The sequence below is a fragment of the Argopecten irradians genome, chromosome 3, assembly GCF_041381155.1.
Source record: "Argopecten irradians isolate NY chromosome 3, Ai_NY, whole genome shotgun sequence".
Lineage (NCBI taxonomy): Eukaryota > Metazoa > Mollusca > Bivalvia > Pectinida > Pectinidae > Argopecten > Argopecten irradians.
The window spans coordinates 56,620,714-56,636,080 of record NC_091136.1 but is presented as its reverse complement, the minus strand read 5'-3'; the positions used below and the strand labels follow the sequence as shown (position 1 = coordinate 56,636,080).

At 41.5% G+C, this 15,367-nt stretch overlaps 1 protein-coding gene across 1 annotated transcript; it reads right to left on the bottom strand.

Annotated features, from left to right (window-relative positions):
- Positions 1 to 1,453: 1,453 nt before the first annotated feature.
- On the bottom strand, positions 1,454 to 2,700 carry LOC138319751 (polysialoglycoprotein-like). The gene is made up of 2 exons (XM_069262883.1): positions 2,522 to 2,700; positions 1,454 to 2,402 (listed from the first exon to the last, which is right to left on the bottom strand). The coding sequence occupies exons 1-2, from the start codon at positions 2,698 to 2,700 to the stop codon at positions 1,454 to 1,456; spliced, it is 1,128 nt and encodes a 375-aa protein (XP_069118984.1).
- Between the last annotated feature and the right edge of the window lie 12,667 nt (positions 2,701 to 15,367).

The window sequence follows — 15,367 nt, the reverse complement described above, 5'->3', positions numbered from 1 at the left end:
ATGTTTCTTAGCATGTGGCTTTACTTATATCCTACTTCTCCTTAACGCTTCATCATGGATTACAACTAAAAGTGTGCGGGAGTTCTAGAGTCCATACAATTACAGAATAACAACATAATTTCGTGTGGAAAAGGACAATTTGAATGGTTGGATATCTGGGTTCCAAAACTGAAACATTTAAGAATGTTGATCAAAAATCTTACTTCTTCGTTATTTTCAACCAGAATCCTTTGAAATGAAACATCATTGGGACAAAAAAGCCATATCTAAAATATCACTATGGATAAGTCAGTATAGGACATGTGAATATTTGTTATGAAATAATTCTCTCTCTTTGTTCTTCAATGGATTGCAATCAAGTTTAGTGTGAAACATTCATTTAACAGGACAGTCATAATTTTATATAAACGATGCTGACTGGAGACTGGGAGGTAAGACCAAAAATGTGAATTAAAAATATACATTTACAGGCTGTAAATCATACTTAATTCTTGATTAGATTACTACAAGATAATTTAGAAACTTTAATTCGCGAGGGCAATCTTACTTCAAACTTCTAATTCTCTTGATGATAAAGCTACCATATAGAGCATATATATTCCATTTGAGAACTAAATAGATATGAGAAAGTTTTCTGTTCTTTTATCTAATTATTCAATAAATCTGGGCTTCACTTTAACCTGACCTAGTTTTAGTACTCCCCACACCATACCACCTTAATGGAATTTTAAGAGCTGAGAATGCAAGTAGCGGGGAAAAGTTGTATTGGGGATCAAGAACAACGAAATGTATGATACGAATGGATACTACGAAATGATCTACCTCCTTATTTCTATAGATGATCGATAAAATTGGAATTTTGACCTTCATACTAGACTGAACTAGCTATTGTGTTTAGCATTTACGAAGCCGAAGAATCAAATAGAATTTAGATATGGTATTTTGCTCTATACTCTCCATGCAGACGTTTCTTAAGTTTGAGGTTTTGATGAAACAAAATAATTTACAAGACAGTGACAAATAGGTACAGATGATATGGTAATTTAAGTTATAGAAGCCTAGGGCTTAAGCCCCCATCTTAATAAGTACATTTATATATGCGCTGGAATGATTTGTCAACTCTGGATAACAGAAGATAAATGAGGAAAATTAAGGAGTGAACTGACTTACCATGTAAGTGTCTTCAGACTTGTGGATAGCTTATGTCACCATTGATACCATTCATTCTACTTGTTTAGTTAAACGATTGATATTTAAATACAAATTATGCGTTCAAGGAAATTGATTTTTTCTAATGAAACAAATAGAGCATAATCATTGGCTGAACATACACGGGGACAACAATCAAACAATAGTGAACTGTGTCTTAAAACGCGCATAGTGATCAGCATATACCAGTCAATACTCTAAATGGGCCAGTACATAAGTTTGTTTCACTAAAATGGATACATTCTTAATAGACGTTCCTGACTTCACCAGTCTGACCACTGATCATGATAGTGTTCCTGACTTCACCAGTCTGACCACTGATCATGATAGTGTTCCTGACTTCACCAGTCTGACCACTGATCATGATAGTGTTCCTGACTTCACCAGTCTGACCACTGATCATGATAGTGTTCCTGACTTCACCAGTCTGACCACTGATCATGATAGTGTTCCTGACTTCACCAGTCTGACCACTGATCATGATAGTGTTCCTGACTTCACCAGTCTGACCACTGATCATGATAGTGTTCCTGACTTCACCAGTCTGACCACTGATCATGATAGTGTTCCTGACTTCACCAGTCTGACCACTGATCATGATAGTGTTCCTGACTTCACCAGTCTGACCACTGATCATGATAGTGTTCCTGACTTCACCAGTCTGACCACTGATCATGATAGTGTTCCTGACTTCACCAGTCTGACCACTGATCATGATAGTGTTCCTGACTTCACCAGTCTGACCACTGATCATGATAGTGTTCCTGACTTCACCAGTCTGACCACTGATCATGATAGTGTTCCTGACTTCACCAGTCTGACCACTGATCATGATAGTGTTCCTGACTTCACCAGTCTGACCACTGATCATGATAGTGTTCCTGACTTCACCAGTCTGACCACTGATCATGATAGTGTTCCTGACTTCACCAGTCTGACCACTGATCATGATAGTGTTCCTGACTTCACCAGTCTGACCACTGATCATGATAGTGTTCCTGACTTCACCAGTCTGACCACTGATCATGATAGTGTTCCTGACTTCACCAGTCTGACCACTGATCATGATAGTGTTCCTGACTTCACCAGTCTGACCACTGATCATGATAGTGTTCCTGACTTCACCAGTCGGACCACTGATCATGATAGTGTTCCTGACTTCACCAGTCTGACCACTGATCATGATAGTGTTCCTGATTCACCAGTCTGACCACTGATCATGATAGTGTTCCTGACTTCACCAGTCTGACCACTGATCATGATAGTGTTCCTGACTTCACCAGTCACCACTGATCATGATAGTGTTCCTGACTTCACCAGTCGACCACTGATCATGATAGTGTTCCTGACTTCACCAGTCTGACCACTGATCATGATAGTGTTCCTGACTTCACCAGTCTGACCACTGATCATGATAGTGTTCCTGACTTCACCAGTCTGACCACTGATCATGATAGTGTTCCTGACTTCACCAGTCGGACCACTGATCATGATAGTGTTCCTGACTTCACCAGTCTGGGATTTCCACTGACAATAACTTCTTGAAAACTGAGATTACTGTTCTACTCATCGACAAAACCTACTGACAATAATGTGTTCCATATCAGTAAAACGTTTGACATTGTGTTCATGACTTCAGCAGTCAGTCCAGTTACTGACAATAATGTGTTCCTTATCGGTATAACTATTGACATTGTGTTCATGACTTCAGCAGTCAGTCCAGTTACTGACAATAATGTGTTCCTTATCGGTATAACTATTGACATTGTGTTCATGACTTCAGCAGTCAGTCTGACTACTGACAATAATGTTTTTATCAGTTTGACTATTGAAAGTGTTCATGACTTCAGCACAGTCATTGACGACAATATTGAAATGTTCAGTGTCACCGCAGTCAGTCTGACACTGACAATAATGTGTTCCTTATCAGTATAACTATTGACATTGTGTTCATGACTTCAGCAGTCAGTCCAGTTACTGACAATAATGTGTTCCTTATCGTATAACTATTGACATTGTGTTCATGACTTCAGCAGTCAGTCCAGTTACTGACAATAATGTGTTTATCAGTATACTATTGAAAGTGTTCATGACTTATGCAGTCAGTCCGGTTACTGACAATAATGTGTTTATCAGTATAACTATTGAAAGTGTTCATGACTTCAGCAGTCAGTCCGGTTACTGACAATAATGTTTTTATCAGTTTGACTATTGAAAGTGTTCATGACTTCAGCAGTCAGTCTGACTACTGACAATAATGTTTTATCAGTATAACTATTGAAAGTGTTCATGACTTCAGCAGTCAGTCCGGTTACTGACAATAATGATTTTATCAGTATAACTATTGACATTGTGTTCATGACTTCAGCAGTCAGTCCGGTTACTGACAAAAATGTGTTTATCAGTATACCTATTGAAAGTGTTCATGACTTATGCAGTCAGTCTGACTACTGACAATAATGTGTTTATCAGTTTGACTATTGAAAGTGTTCATGACTTCAGCAGTCAGTCCGGTTACTGACAATAATGTTTTTATCAGTATAACTATTGAAAGTGTTCATGACTTCAGCAGTCAGTCCGGTTACTGACAATAATGATTTTATCAGTTTGACTATTGAAAGTGTTCATGACTTCAGCAGTCAGTCTTGACTACATGACAATAATGTTTGATATCAGTTTGACTATTGAAAGTGTTTCCATGACTTCAGCAGTCAGTCCGGTTACTGACAATAATGTGTATTTTTCAATATAACTATTGACATTGTGTTCATGACTTCAGCAGTCAGTCCGGTTACTGACAAAAATGTGTTTATCAGTATACCTATTTGAAAGTGTTCATGACTTCCTGACAGATGAATTGGGATTGATTTCATTGATGACTGATGACAAAAAGGAATGTGTTCAAACTTCTGTGTTTGACTAGTTTGATAATGATAGTGGATGGTCCTGACTTTTCTGAATGAATGGTGACCAGTCATGGAGGATGATGAATGGTGATGATATGCCTGACTTGAAAATAGTTTGATGGTGACCACAATGATGAATGATGATGACAGTGATGACAAATTACTATATGGAATGGTGTTGACAGATGTCTGATAAATGGATGACAGTCTGACACTGATTGAAAACTGTTCCTGAATCACCACTGATTGACTGAATATGATTCCTGACCTGACAGATCATTTGATAGTGATGACACTGAAAATGATGAATGTTCCCTGAACTTCACCAGGTGGACTGAAATGGTAAATGATGTGATGTGTTGTTGAGATTTTCTGAACTGATGTGAAGATGTAATGATTCATGTGATGAAGATGAATGATTTGATGACAGATTCCAATGACTGAATATGGTTCGATGATCACTGAATATCAATCGGATGATATGTGTTGTAATGTTGAACAAGTGATGACCAGAATGACCCGATGACAGATGAATGATGTTGAATGGATGGTGATGACAGATGGTTGACAACTGGATCAAGTGAAAACTGACGTAGTGTTTATCATTGGATGATGACTTTGAAAACTAAATGGATGGATCATGATCATGACTAATGGATAAAATAACAGATGTGCTGATAACATGTGATGACAGATGTTGATCAGGTGAACTCCGATGACTGAATGGATGGTGATGATAAGATGTGCTGAAAAACAAATGGATTGGTGATGACAATGATGTGTTTGATGAATGGATGATGAACATGTGGTCATGTGTTAATGATGGATGTGATGAAGAGATGCTGATGTAATGGATGTGATGACTTGACTGTAATGACTTTGGTTACTGAAAAATTTTCAATTACACAGACTGATCTGATGAACAGAATCATGTTGGATGTATGTGAGTATGTTGACTCATGTAAATGGATTTTGACTATGATGCAGATGTCTAACTGAATGGATGTACTGTATTTTGACAGATCAAATGATCATACTTCCCCATGAACTGAATTGTGGCAATAATGACTACAACATGATGTATTTGACACAGATTACTGAAAAATGTAATGGTTGGTGTTTTGACTTATGCCTGTATGGAATTGATGACAGATTTGCTGACTAACTGAATGAAAATGTGTGATGACATGATGTCCTGAACTGATTGATTTGGTGATGTACAGATGAACTGTATGATTTCAGATGGTTGATTACTGAATTTAATGTTGAAATGATGTGTGACATGATATTACTTTATATGGATTGACCTTTACAAATTCGAAGAATTGACAAACAATGAACTGATAGTGATTTTCTGAATTGGTTGACATGACAATTTAATGATTTGATTGGATGTGATGCAGATGAACAGATTTAATTGAAAACTGTGGATGGTGATTGATAGTTAACTGTTGAATGAATGTCATGATGACAATGACATAAACAAAACAATGTTTGATATCAGATGACATATGATGATGATAACATGAAGGTCATGAAATGATAGGGGATGGTGATGAATACAGATATATATATACTTCACTGAATTGATGGATGATGATGTACAGATGATCAGACAGACATGACTGCTATGATCATGAAATGGATGGATGATGATGATGATAACTACCATAGGATGGATGATCAGACAGATCTGACTGATGACCATATAGTTAAGAACTCGAAGTGTTCAGATCAGGATGAATAAATAGGACAGGTCTGATAACAGTTTGTAATACTGAATGGATGTTGACAGATGGTACAAAATTGGATAAATAATGATGGTCCATGTGGTATTTGAATGGATGGTGAAGATGTTCATGACCAATGAATGTATGTAATTCAGGTCATGACAGACTTACTGAAAAGGATGGTTGACAGTGTAGATAGGTTGAAATGGTCAATCATGACAGATTCAGATCTGAGGTGACTGACAGATGATGATATAGTGGACTGATGGTGATGGTTGATAACTGAATGGACTGGTGATGACAGATGGTCACTCCTGATGGATGTGGTACAGTGATGGTGATACACAATAATTGAATACATATGATACATGTGTACAGATAGGTCTGACAATGAATGGATGGTGTGATTAAGGACAGATGTAAACTGAAAGGACCATGATGGTTTACATGACAGATGTATTATACTGAATGATTTAAAAATGGTACTGAAACTGAATGATGGTGATGACAGATGGTACAGTAGGTCACTGATAAAAATGAAAAATGGTGATGAACAGATGGTAATGACTGTGGATGGTGATGATGACAGATCTGAATGGATGGTGATGAACAGAATGGCTGACTGTAAATGACTGTAAAGACAGGATGACTGAACTAATAAAAAATGTGATTGGATGACATGTGGCTGGAAAACTGATGGTAATGTTTATGAAATAAATGATGTGGTACATGTAGGCTGATAACATGACCAATAATACCATGTTCAGATAGATAACTATTGGTGATGGTGATGACAGATGAACTGTGAATGAATGATGGTGATACAAGAAGTACATGGATGATAATGGATGGGCTACATAACTATGGATGGTAGGATGACAATGGCTGATAATAAATAGGTATGGGACAATGTTGTGGATACATGATGGTGATGACATATTTGATAACTGAATGGATGGTGACAGTGTGTTGAACTAAATGGATGATGACAGATGACTGGGACCATCCAGTGGATGTTGATGACAGATTTCAACTGTAAATGGTGAACAAAAACAGATTTACATGGATGTGAAAATCCATTGATGACTGATGGATGGTGATTGGATGGACAGATGACTAATGGATGGTGTAATAAAAATAAACTGGACCATTGTGATGTGATATGTGGGCTTTAAAACTGTTGGATTTAATGACATATGATCATCCAGTGATTTTATGAATGGATGGTGATTACCAACAGTTCATTGGACAGATAAAACTGTTGACTATGGATGGGATGGTGAATAACAATTAGGTCATGTATGGGACAACATGACTATCAAATGGATGGTGATGACAGATGACTGAATGAATGGGACTGTGATGACAGATGGAAAACTGTAATGGTCACTGTATGACAATGGCATAGGGACCATCCATGTGGTACAGTGGTCACAGTAATACCAACATAGGGACATGCCATGTGAATACAGTGGTCACTGAAAAACTGATGGCAAATGATGTGGTACAGTGGGTCATGTAATACTGAATGGAATTGTGATGATAGATGTTAACCAACAAGAAACTGTGATCTGATGACAGAACCTAATATGTGGTACAGATAGGTCACTGTAATACCATATAGGGACCATCCATGTGGTACAGTAGGTCACTTGTAATACCAACATAGGGGACCATCATAGTGGTACAGTAGTCATGTAATACCATGTGGGACCATACATGTGGGTACAGTAGGTCACTGTAATACCAACATAGGGACCATCCATGTGGTACAGTAGGTCACTGTTAATACCAACATAGGGACCATCCATGTGGTACAGTAGGTCACTGTTAATACCAACATAGGGACCATCCATGTGGTACAGTAGTCACTGTAATACCAACATAGGGACCATCCATGTGGTACAGTAGGTCACTGTTTATACCAACATAGGGACCATCCATGTGGGTACAATGTAGGTCACTGTAATACCATATAGGACCATCCATGTGGTACAGTAGGTCACTGTAATACCAACATAGGGACCATCCATGTGGTACAGTAGGTCACTGTCATACCAACCATAGGGACCCATTCCATGTGGTACAAGTAGGTCAACTGTAATACCAACATAGGGACCATCCACTTGTGGTACAGGATAGGTCACTGTTATATACCAATTATAGGGACCATCCATGTGGTACAGGTAGGTCACTGTAATACCAACATAGGGACCATCCATGTGGTACAGTAGGTCACTTGAAATACCAACATAGGGGACCATCCATGTGGTACAGTAGGTCACTGTAATACCACATAGGGACCATCCCATGTGGTAAAGTAGGTCACTGTAATACCAACATAGGGACCATCCATGTGGTACAGTAGGTCACTTGTATATACCAACATAGGGGACCATCCATGTGGTAACAGTAGGTCACTGTAATACCAACGCTAGGGACCATCCATGTGGTACAGTAGGTCACTGTAATACCAACATAGGGACCATCCATGTGGTACACAGTAGGTCACTGTAATACCAACATAGGGACCATCCATGTGGTACAGTAGGTCACTGTAATACCAACATAGGGACCATCCATGTGGTACAGTAGGTCACTGTAATACCAACATAGGGACCATCCATGTGGTACAGTAGGTCACTGTAATACCAACATAGGGACCATCCATGTGGTACAGTAGGTCACTGTAATACCAACATAGGGACCATCCATGTGGTACAGTAGGTCACTGTAATACCAACATAGGGACCATCCATGTGGTACAGTAGGTCACTGTAATACCAACATAGGGACCATCCATGTGGTACAGTAGGTCACTGTAATACCAACATAGGGACCATCCATGTGGTACAGTAGGTCACTGTAATACCAACATAGGGACCATCCATGTGGTACAGTAGGTCACTGTAATACCAACATAGGGACCATCCATGTGGTACAGTAGGTCACTGTAATACCAACATAGGGACCATCCATGTGGTACAGTAGGTCACTGTAATACCATATAGGGACCATCCATGTGGTACAGTAGGTCACTGTAATACCAACATAGGGACCATCCATGTGGTACAGTAGGTCACTGTAATACCAACATAGGGACCATCCATGTGGTACAGTAGGTCACTGTAATACCAACATAGGGACCATCCATGTGGTACAGTAGGTCACTGTAATACCAACATAGGGACCATCCATGTGGTACAGTAGGTCACTGTAATACCAACATAGGGACCATCCATGTGGTACAGTAGGTCACTGTAATACCAACATAGGGACCATCCATGTGGTACAGTAGGTCACTGTAATACCAACATAGGGACCATCCATGTGGTACAGTAGGTCACTGTAATACCAACATAGGGACCATCCATGTGGTACAGTAGGTCACTGTAATACCAACATAGGGACCATCCATGTGGTACAGTAGGTCACTGTAATACCAACATAGGGACCATCCATGTGGTACAGTAGGTCACTGTAATACCAACATAGGGACCATCCATGTGGTACAGTAGGTCACTGTAATACCAACATAGGGACCATCCATGTGGTACAGTAGGTCACTGTAATACCAACATAGGGACCATCCATGTGGTACAGTAGGTCACTGTAATACCAACATAGGGACCATCCATGTGGTACAGTAGGTCACTGTAATACCAACATAGGGACCATCCATGTGGTACAGTAGGTCACTGTAATACCAACATAGGGACCATCCATGTGGTACAGTAGGTCACTGTAATACCAACATAGGGACCATCCATGTGGTACAGTAGGTCACTGTAATACCAACATAGGGACCATCCATGTGGTACAGTAGGTCACTGTAATACCAACATAGGGACCATCCATGTGGTACAGTAGGTCACTGTAATACCAACATAGGGACCATCCATGTGGTACAGTAGGTCACTGTAATACCAACATAGGGACCATCCATGTGGTACAGTAGGTCACTGTAATACCAACATAGGGACCATCCATGTGGTACAGTAGGTCACTGTAATACCAACATAGGGACCATCCATGTGGTACAGTAGGTCACTGTAATACCAACATAGGGACCATCCATGTGGTACAGTAGGTCACTGTAATACCAACTGTAGGGACCATCCATACCACTGTACCATAGGGACCATCCATGTGGTACAGTAGGTCACTGTAATACCAACATAGGGACCATCCATGTGGTACAGTAGGTCACTGTAATACCAACATAGGGACCATCCATGTGGTACAGTAGGTCACTGTAAGGGTCATACCAACATAGGGACCATCCATGTGGTACAGTAGGTCACTGTAATACCAACATAGGGACCATCCATGTGGTACAGTAGGTCACTGTAATACCAACAGGGACCATCATGTGGTACAGTAGGACACTGTGTAATAGTCCTGTAATACCATAGGGACCATCCATGTGGTACAGTAGGTCACTGTAATACCAACATAGGGACCATCCATGTGGTACAGTAGGTCACTGTAATACCAACATAGGGACCATCCATGTGGTACAGTAGGTCACTGTAATACCAACATAGGGACCATCCATGTGGTACAGTAGGTCACTGTAATACCAACATAGGGACCATCCATGTGGTACAGTAGAACTGTAATACCAACATAGGGACCATCCATGTGGTACAGTAGGTCACTGTAATACCAACATAGGGACCATCCATGTGGTACAGTAGGTCACTGTAATACCAACATAGGGACCATCCATGTGGTACAGTAGGTCACTGTAATACCAACATAGGGACCATCCATGTGGTACAGTAGGTCACTGTAATACCAACATAGGGACCATCCATGTGGTACAGTAGGTCACTGTAATACCAACATAGGGACCATCCATGTGGTACAGTAGGTCACTGTAATACCAACATAGGGACCATCCATGTGGTACAGTAGGTCACTGTAATACCAACATAGGGACCATCCATGTGGTACAGTAGGTCACTGTAATACCAACATAGGGACCATCCATGTGGTACAGTAGGTCACTGTAATACCAACATAGGGACCATCCATGTGGTACAGTAGGTCACTGTAATACCAACATAGGGACCATCCCATGTGGTACAGTAGGTCACTGTAATACCAACATAGGGACCATCCATGTGGTACAGTAGGTCACTGTAATACCAACATAGGGACCATCCATGTGGTACAGTAGGTCACTGTAATACCAACATAGGGACCATCCATGTGGTACAGTAGGTCACTGTAATACCATATAGGGACCACCCATGTGGTACAGTAGGTCACTGTAATACCAACATAGGGACCATCCATGTGGTACAGTAGGTCACTGTAATACCAACATAGGGACCATCCATGTGGTACAGTAGGTCACTGTAATACCAACATAGGGACCATCCATGTGGTACAGTAGGTCACTGTAATACCAACATAGGGACCATCCATGTGGTACAGTAGGACTGTAATAACCAACATAGGGACCATCCATGTGGTACAGTAGGTCACTGTAATACCAACATAGGGACCATCCATGTGGTACAGTAGGTCACTGTAATACCAACATAGGGACCATCCATGTGGTACAGTAGGTCACTGTAATACCAACATAGGGACCATCCATGTGGTACAGTAGGTCACTGTAATACCAACATAGGGACCATCCATGTGGTACAGTAGGTCACTGTAATACCATATAGGGACCATCCATGTGGTACAGTAGGTCACTGTAATACCAACATAGGGACCATCCATGTGGTACAGTAGGTCACTGTAATACCAACATAGGGACCATCCATGTGGTACAGTAGGACTGTAATACCAACATAGGGACCATCCATGTGGTACAGTAGGTCACTGTAATACCATATAGGGACCATCCATGTGGTACAGTAGGTCACTGTAATACCAACATAGGGACCATCCATGTGGTACAGTAGGTCACTGTAATACCAACATAGGGACCATCCATGTGGTACAGTAGGTCACTGTAATACCAACATAGGGACCATCCATGTGGTACAGTAGGTCACTGTAATACCAACATAGGGACCATCCATGTGGTACAGTAGGTCACTGTAATACCAACATAGGGACCATCCATGTGGTACAGTAGGTCACTGTAATACCAACATAGGGACCATCCATGTGGTACAGTAGGTCACTGTAATACCAACATAGGGACCATCCATGTGGTACAGTAGGTCACTGTAATACCAACATAGGGACCATCCATGTGGTACAGTAGGTCACTGTAATACCAACATAGGGACCATCCATGTGGTACAGTAGGAACTGTAATACCAACATAGGGACCATCCATGTGGTACAGTAGGTCACTGTAATACCAACATAGGGACCATCCATGTGGTACAGTAGGTCACTGTAATACCAACATAGGGACCATCCATGTGGTACAGTAGGTCACTGTAATACCAACATAGGGACCATCCATGTGGTACAGTAGGTCACTGTAATACCAACATAGGGACCATCCATGTGGTACAGTAGGTCACTGTAATACCAACATAGGGACCATCCATGTGGTACAGTAGGTCACTGTAATACCAACATAGGGACCATCCATGTGGTACAGTAGGTCACTGTAATACCAACATAGGGACCATCCATGTGGTACAGTAGGTCACTGTAATACCAACATAGGGACCATCCATGTGGTACAGTAGGTCACTGTAATACCAACATAGGGACCATCCATGTGGTACAGTAGGTCACTGTAATACCAACATAGGGACCATCCATGTGGTACAGTAGGTCACTGTAATACCAACATAGGGACCATCCATGTGGTACAGTAGGTCACTGTAATACCAACATAGGGACCATCCATGTGGTACAGTAGGTCACTGTAATACCAACATAGGGACCATCCATGTGGTACAGTAGGTCACTGTAATACCAACATAGGGACCATCCATGTGGTACAGTAGGTCACTGTAATACCAACATAGGGACCATCCATGTGGTACAGTAGGTCACTGTAATACCAACATAGGGACCATCCATGTGGTACAGTAGGTCACTGTAATACCAACATAGGGACCATCCATGTGGTACAGTAGGTCATTGTAATACCAACATAGGGACCATCCATGTGGTACAGTAGGTCACTGTAATACCAACATAGGGACCATCCATGTGGTACAGTAGGTCACTGTAATACCAACATAGGGACCATCCATGTGGTACAGTAGGTCACTGTAATACCAACATAGGGACCATCCATGTGGTACAGTAGGTCACTGTAATACCAACATAGGGACCATCCATGTGGTACAGTAGGTCACTGTAATACCAACATAGGGACCATCCATGTGGTACAGTAGGTCACTGTAATACCAACATAGGGACCATCCATGTGGTACAGTAGGTCACTGTAATACCAACATAGGGACCATCCATGTGGTACAGTAGTGTCACTGTAATACCAACATAGGGACCATCCATGTGGTACAGTAGGTCACTGTAATACCAACATAGGGACCATCCATGTGGTACAGTAGGTCACTGTAATACCAACATAGGGACCATCCATGTGGTACAGTAGGTCACTGTAATACCAACATAGGGACCATCCATGTGGTACAGTAGGACTGTAATACCAACATAGGGACCATCCATGTGGTACAGTAGGTCACTGTAATACCAACATAGGGACCATCCATGTGGTACAGTAGGTCACTGTAATACCAACATAGGGACCATCCATGTGGTACAGTAGGACTGTAATACCAACATAGGGACCATCCATGTGGTACAGTAGGTCACTGTAATACCAACATAGGGACCATCCATGTGGTACAGTAGGTCACTGTAATACCAACATAGGGACCATCCATGTGGTACAGTAGGTCACTGTAATACCAACATAGGGACCATCCATGTGGTACAGTAGGTCACTGTAATACCAACATAGGGACCATCCATGTGGTACAGTAGGTCACTGTAATACCATATAGGGACCATCCATGTGGTACAGTAGGTCACTGTAATACCAACATAGGGACCATCCATGTGGTACAGTAGGTCACTGTAATACCAACATAGGGACCATCCATGTGGTACAGTAGGTCACTGTAATACCAACATAGGGACCATCCATGTGGTACAGTAGGTCACTGTAATACCAACATAGGGACCATCCATGTGGTACAGTAGGTCACTGTAATACCAACATAGGGACCATCCATGTGGTACAGTAGGTCACTGTAATACCAACATAGGGACCATCCATGTGGTACAGTAGGTCACTGTAATACCAACATAGGGACCATCCATGTGGTACAGTAGGTCACTGTAATACCAACATAGGGACCATCCATGTGGTACAGTAGGTCACTGTAATACCAACATAGGGACCATCCATGTGGTACAGTAGGTCACTGTAATACCAACATAGGGACCATCCATGTGGTACAGTAGGTCACTGTAATACCAACATAGGGACCATCCATGTGGTACAGTAGGTCACTGTAATACCAACATAGGGACCATCCATGTGGTACAGTAGGACTGTAATACCAACATAGGGACCATCCATGTGGTACAGTAGGTCACTGTAATACCAACATAGGGACCATCCATGTGGTACAGTAGGTCACTGTAATACCAACATAGGGACCATCCATGTGGTACAGTAGGTCACTGTAATACCAACATAGGGACCATCCATGTGGTACAGTAGGTCACTGTAATACCAACATAGGGACCATCCATGTGGTACAGTAGGTCACTGTAATACCATATAGGGACCATCCATGTGGTACAGTAGGTCACTGTAATACCAACATAGGGACCATCCATGTGGTACAGTAGGTCACTGTAATACCAACATAGGGACCATCCATGTGGTACAGTAGGTCACTGTAATACCAACATAGGGACCATCCATGTGGTACAGTAGGTCACTGTAATACCAACATAGGGACCATCCATGTGGTACAGTAGGTCACTGTAATACCAACATAGGGACCATCCATGTGGTACAGTAGGTCACTGTAATACCAACATAGGGACCATCCATGTGGTACAGTAGGTCACTGTAATACCAACATAGGGACCATCCATGTGGTACAGTAGGTCATTGTAATACCAACATAGGGACCATCCATGTGGTACAGTAGGTCACTGTAATACCACATAGGGACCATCCATGTGGTACAGTAGGTCACTGTAATACCAACATAGGGACCATCCATGTGGTACAGTAGGTCACTGTAATACCAACATAGGGACCATCCATGTGGTACAGTAGGTCACTGTAATACCAACATAGGGACCATCCATGTGGTACAGTAGGTCACTGTAATACCAACATAGGGACCATCCATGTGGTACAGTAGGTCACTGTAATACCAACATAGGGACCATCCATGTGGTACAGTAGGTCACTGTAATACCAACATAGGGACCATCCATGTGGTACAGTAGGTCACTGTAATACCAACATAGGGACCATCCATGTGGTACAGTAGGTCACTGTAATACCAACATAGGGACCATCCATGTGGTACA

Bases quoted from the DNA above. Each gene is read 5' to 3' on its own strand.
- LOC138319751 (XM_069262883.1), bottom strand. From the start codon at position 2,700: ATGATCAGTGGTCCGACTGGTGAAGTCAGGAACACTATCATGATCAGT. The intron at 2,403-2,521 runs GTCAGGAACACT...CTGGTGAATCAG, and splicing joins ATCAGTGGTCGACTGGTGAA to GAACACTATCATGATCAGTG.